This window comes from Podarcis melisellensis, assembly GCF_964234715.1.
Source record: "Podarcis melisellensis genome assembly, chromosome: 8".
NCBI lineage: Eukaryota > Metazoa > Chordata > Lepidosauria > Squamata > Lacertidae > Podarcis > Podarcis melisellensis.
The window spans coordinates 67,865,604-67,876,130 of record NC_138540.1 but is presented as its reverse complement, the minus strand read 5'-3'; the positions used below and the strand labels follow the sequence as shown (position 1 = coordinate 67,876,130).

At 40.7% G+C, this 10,527-nt stretch overlaps 1 protein-coding gene across 28 annotated transcripts in view; it reads right to left on the bottom strand.

Moving 5' to 3' along the window:
• EPB41 (erythrocyte membrane protein band 4.1) overlaps positions 1–10,527 on the bottom strand; it is a 93,661-nt gene that overhangs the window by 6,268 nt on the left and 76,866 nt on the right. For 26 of the 28 annotated variants that reach the window (XM_081920548.1, XM_081920547.1, XM_081920549.1 and 23 more), the window contains 3 exons: positions 6,367–6,468; positions 818–898; positions 167–291 (listed from right to left, as the gene is read on the bottom strand). In XM_081920548.1, coding sequence (XP_081776674.1) covers positions 196–291; positions 818–898; positions 6,367–6,468 — 279 coding nt within the window. In that variant the 3' untranslated portion in view covers positions 167–195. The remainder of the gene's footprint in view (positions 1–166; positions 292–817; positions 899–6,366; positions 6,469–10,527) is intronic. The other 2 variants (XM_081920551.1, XM_081920535.1) reach the window with 1 other exon arrangement.

The window sequence follows — 10,527 nt, the reverse complement described above, 5'->3', positions numbered from 1 at the left end:
CAGAGTCAAAATGTACCAAGTACAAGTTTTGAAAAGGCTTTCCTTGAAAACTGCTGGAAATAAACAACCTTCAGTTGTGACTTAGGTGAAAACCTTGCCATGCTTCAAGATGCAGCAGTGCTAACAAAAAAAAAAAAAAAAGAAAGAAAGGAAAAATGAAAACTACCTGATAATATATGTAGCTGGTCTTGCTATTTATTCTGCAATCTCAGTCTCCTGGTGGACCACCACCTTGGTCACAGACATGTCTGGGTGTTGCTCCTTTGCTTCTCTGATGGCCTGTACCAGAACCTGAAGAAAGATTCCACAAAGAACAAACTATCTTGAATCGAGTTTAGGGCAACAACATTTTGCTTCCTATCATGATCTAACTTTACCAACTAATTTCCATATAGTAATGAAGGCTTGCAACCTATCATTAAGGAAAACATTTTTGGATCAATTTAGGGCAACACGGTTGTTGCTTATTTATTGGGTTCTTTTTCTGACCCACCGCAAGGTCACAGGGCAGCTTTCAATATAAAAATATGATATTTAAACCAGTTAAAACAGTTTACAATACAAAAAAATAGGGAAGGTCTTAAAAATGTATTTCAGATGTCAAAGGCCAGGATAATGCAGTGACTCTTCAGTACAGGATGAAAGCTATGGAATAAAGGTTGGTAGAGTTCAGAATTTGGCTAGAATCTTATTATGGGTGAACTTTCAAATAAATCCCTCTGGAGACCCCAAAGGTCATGCAATATATCTTGCATATTTGATCTGCCAACTGCTCCATTGATAAAAGTGCCAGAAACAATACTCAGAATAGTCTTACTTGATCATGATCAATGTCTGCATCTCCTGTGATGACAATTCTTTTTTCAATTCGTGTTTCTGAAATTCCACCTTTCACAGTCTACGAGAGAACAAACAGCTTACAATGAAACAATGCGAAAATGTTAAAAAAATAGTTTTAAAGAGAAAAACAAGCCTAGTTAATCAATCAGAGCAACCAAAAGGTCAAGTCAGCAGGAATGGTTCATAATTACATCTAGATTAGATGCATATCACTCTTTGACAACCAAATTCCTATGATTGTAAGCTTAATAGAGATGCAAATGATTTTCCTACTGCTGTCACAGGCCTGGTTTGCACATCATGGTGAACATAAGAGAACAGGGGCTCCTGGAGAAGAGACTGCAGTTGTTTCACTCCTTCCTGGTCATTCTTCTGCTGATGAACTGTGCTGAGCTAAGCCATGGTTTGGTTTAGTGTCATCTGAACCCTGGCTCATGGCTTAACTCTTCCAGGCAAACCATGAGCCATAAGCAATAGCTTTGGTTACAGCTCATGCTTAGTTTGAAGAGACATAAACCACAATCCCAATTTCTAATGATACTCTATACCAAGCTGTCACTCGGCTCAACTCAGCACAGCAGCAGAATGGCTGAGAAGGAGCAAAGAAGCTGCAATTTCCTTCCAGAAGTCCACATGCTTATGCTAAGCCATGGTTTAGCTTAGCAAGACATGTGAATCAGGCCATAGTGAGAAATGTGAATGGAGTGTGTGATAACTGCTATCACAGGTTTGTTGTGCTTATATGGCTCCCAATGGTAGCTGCGTTTTACACAATTCTTAGCTTGTTCAAACCCACAATAGTGACCAAACTCTCAGGGACACTATCTCCTTTTTTTTTCAAAACAGGGATCTAAAATGGAGACATTTTAGATTCCACTCTAGCCTGGGCTAGACTCCTTTGATCCAAAGCTAACATTCAGGACTATACTGGCTCCTAAGAAAAGCAGACTACAGGACTCGTAATAATACATAAAGGACATCAAAATAAATTGTTTCAGAAATTACTTTTCTCTGCTGATATCCTAACAATGCAAAAAAAAAAATAAAAAGAAATGGATGAATTTCCATATAGACACGTATCTTCAATGTATGAATAGTTAGAACCGCACTTAGATCTTGCAGAGCTATATCAGACACAAACTTTGTGTGTCCACTTAATAACTGACCTTTTTAGTCAATGTAAAGATATACATCTTTGTTTCCTCCTTTCCCTATTCAGTTTTTGCATAAAAAGCTAATTCCATATTAAGAGAAAGAGAGAGGGAGAGGAAAGACAAAGAGCAAGTACAAAAAAAAGAAACTACAGTGGTGCCTCGCAAGACGAAATTAATTCGTTCCGCAAGTTTTTTCTTCTTGCGAGTTTTTTGTCTTGCGAAGCACGGTTTCCCATAGGAATGCATTGAAAATCAATTAATGCGTTCCTAGGGAGACCGCCTTCAGACCAGGTCTGTCCCCGGACCTCCTCTGAAGGCTGACAGGGGGGGAAGGACTTTTCTCCCCACCGCCAGCCTTCAGAACAGCCTTCTGAAGGCTGGCGGTGAGAAGAAAAGGCCTTCTCCCGCCGCCAGCCTTCAGAAGAGTTCCCACAGGGCTGCCTAGGCTGCGGATAGCAGCCTGCTGCCCGGCGCGCGGGGCGCTCTGAAGCAGAGCGCCCCTCGCGCGGGGCAGACACCTGCAGCTTGGGGAGCCCTGCAGGACTTCCCCGCAGGGCTCTCCAAGCTGCGGATAGCAGCCTGCTGCCCCGCGCGAGGGGCGCTCTTCTTCAGAGCTTCTTCAGAGCTGCGCGCCTTCTCCTCTGTTCCCGGACCTCCCACCGCAAGCCTTCAGGACAGGTCCGGGAACAGAGGAGAAGGCGCGCTGCGCTTCCCCGCTGTCCCCGGAGATTTCCCTATGGGCTTTCGTCTTGTGAAGCAAGCCCATAGGGAAATTCGTCTTGCGAAGCTGCTAAAAATCGGAAAACCCTTTTGTCTTGCGGGTTTTTCGTTTAGCGAGGCATTCGTCTTGCGGGGCACCACTGTAGAAAAAAAGTTTTTGTCCTATGGTCTGATAGGATGAATGCTCACATCTACATGGGGGAAAGTAACATCCGAAACAGTCCTACTAACATTTGCCTTTCTACTCAGACTACCACCCAATTAGAGAAATCATAGTGGATTCATTGTATGTGTTTTAGTTGTTTGACTACACATACATATGAATAAAAGCAACAGTTTTTATGAAAAAGCATGTTTTAAAAACATTTTGTTTTTAGATTCTGCAATCTTTCTTTTAGATAATGTTACAGCAAGCATCAATTCCTGATTGAGAAAGAAGAGGGGAATTCACCTTAAGATGGTGCTTGCAAATACTTGTATTAAAAATGATACTTTAAAAAATCCACTGAATGATTGAGATGCGTCTTTAGTTCTTTTTAAAAATAAACTTTATCTACTTGACTGAAGGTCACAGTTCCACTTTCAACCAAATTCATGCTAGCAGAAAACTCTTAGATTCAAACACACACTGCTTATACACCAGGAGAACTGGTACAAAAACAAAGAGAGGTAAAGGTGTATAAGCAACAAACCTAGTCATTGAAGGAATGCTGTGGAAGATGAACAGAAATGCTTAACAGCACAATTCCTTCATAATCTCATCATCCTAACCTGGCAAATTTATTCACCTTATCACTCTGTTAGTCCAAATGAAATGGAGCCCAGGAAACCTTAGATTGTGTATCAATTTGATCCTTTTAATGTCTTTTTGTATGTTTTGTGGTATTTTATGCACTGTGATTCACTATTTTATTGATTATAGATTAGTAATTCTTTATTGTAATTGATAAGCATAAACTTTTATTATATGCTGATGCTTAATTTTACTGTTTACTATTAGATTTCAATGGATGATTGAATATTGCTTTTTTGATATAAGTTGTTTAATTTAAAAGTTGTTGTGTCTTTTTAATATTGGATCAGATTGTTGCTATTAATGGTTGATGTTTTATTATGTTTTTAAATGTGTTGGAAGCTGCCCAGATAGGTGGGGTATTATTATTATTATTATTATTATTATTATTATTAATAAACATGCTGAAATGCCTTTATCTGGGTTAACACAAGAATACTTCTCCATTATTAAGTGAAACCATGCAACACCTAAACATTAAATATAAATTCCCCTTAGGAGGAAGACATGGACCTATAAATATCCAGTACTTTGGAGGATAAACTGTGGAGAAAGCCATCCTTTAATCCAACAGTGTTTATGGAATCCTCTTTTAAGCTAAGTTACACAAACAGTTGCTTATCTTCCTATTATTGGAGAGGTTGTCCAGTGAGGGGCTCTCTAAGAGACCAAAATAAAATTGTTTCAGAAATTACTTTTCTCGGCTGACATCCTAAGAATGCAAAAAAGAGATGGAGGAATTTCCATTTAGACACATATCTTCAAGTATGAATGGTCAGAACAGCACTTAGATCTTGCACTGAGAGCAGGAAAGATTAGATGAGCCAAAATAAGAAAAACCTTTATAAAGAAAAATGATGGCAACATCAATGACAAGGAAAAGAGAAGTTAGACTATTCATTAACTCAAAGGAACTTGAAACAAAAGACCTTGTTCACTTTACTGGTTTACATGTTTTCAAGCCTTAGGAAAGAATGGTGCTCATTATGTTATTCCTGCCCCTTCCCTTAAGTAATATGTGAACTTGCCCTACCAAAGAGCAATGGTATAAAGGTAGAGGCAATTACTCAGTTAAACCTAATTAGAAGTAAAGCCCCAAATAAAGAGCTGGCTGAATCCACAGGGTTCTGGGCAAATAATGTCAGAGAAGTGGGGTGGTGATACTTCTCTAAGTGAAACCAGCTTTCATACTCATAAAGATTGTAGACATCACTTAAGTTGCAAGAGTGGCAACTATTCTAGAATGAGTAATGTACAGGATGGTGACAATGAACATTAAAGCATTCTTTCTGGAACATGGACCAGGATTTCCCTTCCAGGGTCAAGTTAATGGGATTGAGGATAACTGAGATTAGGGAACCATTAAACTGTCAGTCACATCATCCCTCAAAACATTTCGTTTAAACAAAGCTGCCTTTGAATTCTTTCTGGTGGCTGCCTTCAAGAAAAAGCTTACTGCAGCTTTGATGCCCTCAGCTTTGGTGCTTTTCTAACAAGTAGCAGTAACATTGGTGCTGGAGGAGAGTGCATCTGCAAACAAGAGGTAAAAATAATGACTATCTTGTATTTGGCTGCTCTACTACATGTTCGTTTGGGTCAACTGTATTGCAACACACGTGGCATATATATTTTTCTGCCACACATTTTCACAAGTGATGCATCTGGAGAGATCTCCACCAAGTAGTAAAGCTTGCCACATATTGTGAAGACTATCTGGAATTATTTCCACATGGTATCACTGCACCTAATAGCTACAATGTTTGAAAGCCACTTTCCACATTAGTGATCTGAAATCCATATAGACTCGTTAACACAATCAGGTTGGTTGAACCATATGAACATTCCAGTATTACAGCCATCTTGAGGGACAGTGGAGTATGAAAGCAAAGTGAAGCAGCTTCTATGGGGGGGACCACATAATGACTGAAGCCTTATCTAAATATATTTGTTGTGCTTTAGAATGACTTGGTATTGGAGATGGCTTTCTGTTTTAGTACTATCATCTAGTGTACAAAGGTCAGTAGTAATCTGTGCTTCTTGGCAATCTCTAGTGGCAATTTGTGTTTCTCAGCAATCTCTGACCTTGATTTCTAAAACATAATGGGTCCTTTAATGTAGGCTAGCCCCAGCAGAGAGAATATGCTAGACACATATGGCTAAACACCATTTCTTTTGCCAACAACAGTGTGCTGAGCTTGCTCTATTGGTTATTTCAAATGAATCCTGTGTCCCAGATAATGTTAGCTAATGGTCTCTTCTCAGGGTAGCTACCCACTTATTACTTTAACAACATTGAACCTCCTGTGAATAGCTCCCAAATTGGAAACACCTGTGTACCTAGCTTGGGAAAAGACTTCCGTGTTGAAAGATGTTCAAAGTGGGGTTAGTATGCATTTCTCCAAGCTAGAAAGATCCAGGTGGGTCTGGTCAGTGTCTGGATAGGAGACCATCTGAGGACAGTATGTATGCTGCCTTGAGTTCCACGTTAGGGAAAAGGGTAGGTTATGTATGTTTAATGAGATTCGTTTCCATCAGCTTCTTTCCATACCATTGGAAAGAAGCTGGAAATGGTAGGGAAAATCCTGTTCAACAGTATTCTGAATACCATTTGTCCTAGATTGAAACCTTAAAGTGAAGCATCAGTGGTGACTGTGTCACATCTAGAGTACTGACAGGACAAGTAAAAGGAAGCAGACATGAGCCCTACAGTCAGTAAAACTCTGATGTGCCACAAACTGCCAATCCCATTAGAGAGGGGTCACCCAAAGACAGACAGAGACTAGAGTTTGTACAACTCATTCCCTGTCAACGCAAATAGCTTATCAGTGAGGTCACACACTTGAGACTATTGTATTTTACCTTTGTAATCTGGGTAGTGGTAGTGCTGCTGGTGGTCTCTGAAGTGATGGTCTGAGCACTTAGCAGAACTCCAGGGTCTAAATCCCCACTGCCATCATCAGTCTATGGCAGAGATACATAACAAGTATAAATTATCTCCTTGCTCACCTAGAGAGAGTTGTTTGTTCAGCAGAGAAGGCTACAACGGCAAAGTGTAATGAGCCAGAAGGCTGTTGGTAAATTTGCAATAATTTAATGTTACTAGTCAAATCTGCATCAATGCGGCACAGGATTGCAACTAAGGGTTTTCTTCACACAAAACATTAAACCATAATTTAGCACTACATGAATTAGCTATGGCAAGCCTTAGTGAAGAAGCATTGGGTTTTCACGCTCTCCTTTGCACCTTCTGTGGGATCAGGAGGACTTACTCACCAGCAAATCACAAGAATTAAAAATTTGGTATTAAAAACAGTTAGAACCAAATGCAGCCACAGGAATCAGGTGGGTCCTGAAAACACATGTCTCAGCTGTCAAAGGTGAAGGCAACGAGGTGCATCTTCACCTTTCACCAAACGAAACATCTCTGGGAGAAGGGAATTCCACAGCTTAGGGGCCGCCGCAGAGAATGGATGGTGGAACTACCAGCAGGGCACTCTCTGAAGATCTTAACCCCCAACAGGGTCTGTAGGGAAGGAGGTTATCTCTCAGATATTTGGGGGTTAAGGTGTTTAGGGCTCTAAACACTGGTGTGGGCATCCTGAATTGAATCCAGAAACAAACTGGAAAGCAGTGCAGCTGTTTTACAGCAGGGGTTTATATGAGTTCCAAAGGCAACCACAGCGAATAAACTGGCTGCTGCATTTTAGACCAGCTGAAGTTTCCAAGTCATCTTCACAGGCAGCCCTATGTAGAACTCATTGCAATAATCCAGAAGCAACCAGAGCACAGAATACTGTAGTCAAGTAAACTCTATCTAAAAGGGGCCCTAGCTGCAGAAGCAAACGTAGCTGGAACTCCTAGCCGCAAAGGCCACCCGGGCCTTCAGTAACAATGTTGAATCCAGCAGAACCTGCAAGCTATGAACCTGCTCCTGGTAGTGCAATCCCATCTAGAAGTGGAAGTTTTCCCACCACCTAGGTTCAAGAACTTGGAACTCATAACACCTCTCTTTTCAGGATTCACTTTTAATTTGTTCAATTTGTTGGCCCCCCACTCAGCCTGTCACACCCCACAAACACTTGTCTAGCACCTCAGCTGCCTCCTTTGATTCAGGTGTGTGTGTGAGAGAGAGCTCTGTGCCATCTACATATTGAGGGCAATTCACTCCACAACTCCTGATGACAACTCCCAGCAGCTTCACTGAGATCTTAAATAAGACAAAACCCTGCAGGACACAACAGGAAAGCTCCCATGGCACCGAACAGTGTCCCCCATGACTACTTTCTGGAAACAACCCTGTAGGTAGGAGCAGAACCACAAAAGTATAGTGCCCCCACCCGCCTTGAGCCATTACAGAAAGACAGCATGATCAATGGTATGGAAAGCCACTGAGAACAGGAAGGAGAACAAGAAGGGCCATACTCCCCCGCTGCCCATCTATCTTCCAACAAGTGTCATCAACCAGGGCAAGCAAGGCAGTTTCATTGCCATGACCAGGCCAGAAGCTGGACAGAAATGCATCCAGATATTCAGTCTCTTCCGAAGATGCCTGAAGCTGGACCACCAGCAGCATCCTCTTGAGCAGCTTGCTCCAAAATGGGGTATTTGCCACTGGGTGATACTGAATACTTCCAGGTCCAGGCAAATCCAAATGGGGCCACCTTTACTCAGAAGGTGGCAAGCTGTCCAAGATTCAACAATGAAGTGAATTACTTTTCATATTGGACCTGTTGCACAGACAATAGCTAAATCCATGGCAGCTGGCCATGAAGCCCACCAGCAAGCGATAAGCCTGAATGTCCTCATCATCATACTTTTGTGTTCAGCTCAGCTAACTGGGACGGAGCAAAATGTCTGGTACAACAATATAACCCATTGTCAGCTCTGGTCTCTAATTCAGATACTATGCTTTCCATGTTGCATGGGTTAGGAACTGGACAAAACTGCTAAGGTAAGAATTTCTCCAGGTTTTTGCCACTCTTTTTTGCCCTTTCTCTTAGTCCTCAGGTAATGTGATACAAAAAGTCCCCAGAGAAGGCACACTTTCCAGTCACATTTCCAAAGTGAACTAGTCTTTCAATAAAAAGGGCTAGATAACTACATTAAATATGTTTTGGTAGTACAGAGCAACATTTCAAGCATTTTTAGGTACAAAGAAAGCTTATGCAGAGCAAGGTGCGTCAAAACTCATATGTGCCTAATGTGTCAGAACATCTAAGCCCCATCCAAACAGTGATGCTGCTGTGAAGAAACAAACTAAAAAAAACCCTACATCTTAATTCAACACCAAGGTTTAATACCTGCTGAACAATAATGCTTTGTTTCCTCAGAATCTGGTTAGTGAGCTGTTTGACAAAACTTGTAGCACCCTCAGTGTTACTTCCTTGTTGCCACAATGGTAGTTTGAGCCTCAATCCTGCTTCTGGAGTTGGATAGCCACACAAACATAATGAAGTAAAAGAGGAGACTTGGCTCAGAGAGGATAGCCATAGTATGTATTGGGGCAGGTGGTTACCTCTTTTTGAAGGGGGAAAGAAAGCTTTAAAAACCCAGGTGTTTGTTCCTATGCTAAAAAAGAGAGCTCTTTTTTTTTCTTTAGTAAAAACTAACTACAAACAATGACCTTGATAGTGTGTGTGCGTGTTTATGTGTAGTCTAACAATAAAAAAACTTCCAAGGGTCACCATGACAGATTAGACTGAAAAAATTAGCTATGCACAGGTTCCTTCAGCAAATGGATGTTTCCCCTGGTTTGCCATCTCAGACTGGAAGAACACCACCAATATTTCTTAGTCTGCCTTTAAACATATTTGTGCCACAGTGAGATATCTGCTCATGTACTTGTTCGTTAGAATTACATATTAATTAATATTTTACAAAGGTTTGTGAAACTTACTGAATGCAATACCTTCGGAGTGTCCACTAGGTGGAAGCAGCATCCAACAGATACCACAGAATTTCCAAGGTTTCAACATATTCAAATGTGATGAGGACATTTTAAGCATCTCTCAGGTGGAGTCAGCTCTAGAATGTGTGGCTATTCCTTGTATGGTTGGCACAAAATAGCACAGAAATTCTTTTAACTCAGCCAGCAAACCTCCATGCCAGAGCTGACCAAAACCTACTTATACATGACGTTGAGAGGGATTTTTATAATGTGAAGCTATATTCAAAACATATCAACCTCTACAAATGCAGATAATTTTAAAATTTAGAATTTAAAATTTAGTGGATAGCTAAGCTCTATACCAGCTATTTAGGAACAGAATTTGGACATGTGCCAGGTGATAAACGCCATTCTCTGTCAAAAGGCCCTACCAAAATGTTTCACTCAAAAGTTCAAAAGCATTAAAACTAAAAAGGGCTAATTAAAAAAAATTAAATTCATATCCCAACATTCCTCCTAAAGAAACCCCAAGAGGAAAAAAAATGTTGCATACTACATTCACCAGCCAAATGGGAAATGCATTTAAAAATGAAAAACGTTTTTTAACATGCAGACAGAAAAATAAAAAGGATAGATCCAAGCAGTTCTTCTGAAGAAGTGTATTTCATATAGAAAACGTTGCCACTGAGAAAGCCTTACCCTGTGTTGTTGCTAACCTTATTTCAGCAGGTGGAATGCAGAGATTAGAGAAATACATTAGAGAAATTAGTTCCTAAAGCATGAAGGCTCTAAAAGTCAGAACCAACATGCTGAACTGGCCTGAAACAAATAGGCAATCCATGCTGTGAAGCCAGGACTGGAGTTCTACACTGTCTGGGGCCTCCCTCATTTAATATGGAAGCTACCACATTCAGTGCCAGCTGAATTCCAACCAGACTTCAAAAGGCAGCGATAAGTAAGAACATTGCAATAATCTAAATGGAAACAAAGCATGGGTGACTGAAGTAAAATCCTTGTAAGAGAAAAAAGGGTGTAGTCAGCTCACCAAGCTAAATGATTAAAAAGAGTGTTCCTCATCATGACTGCCACCTGAGATCAAGGAGCAAAGCAAGGTTAAGCAGAATTCCTATGCT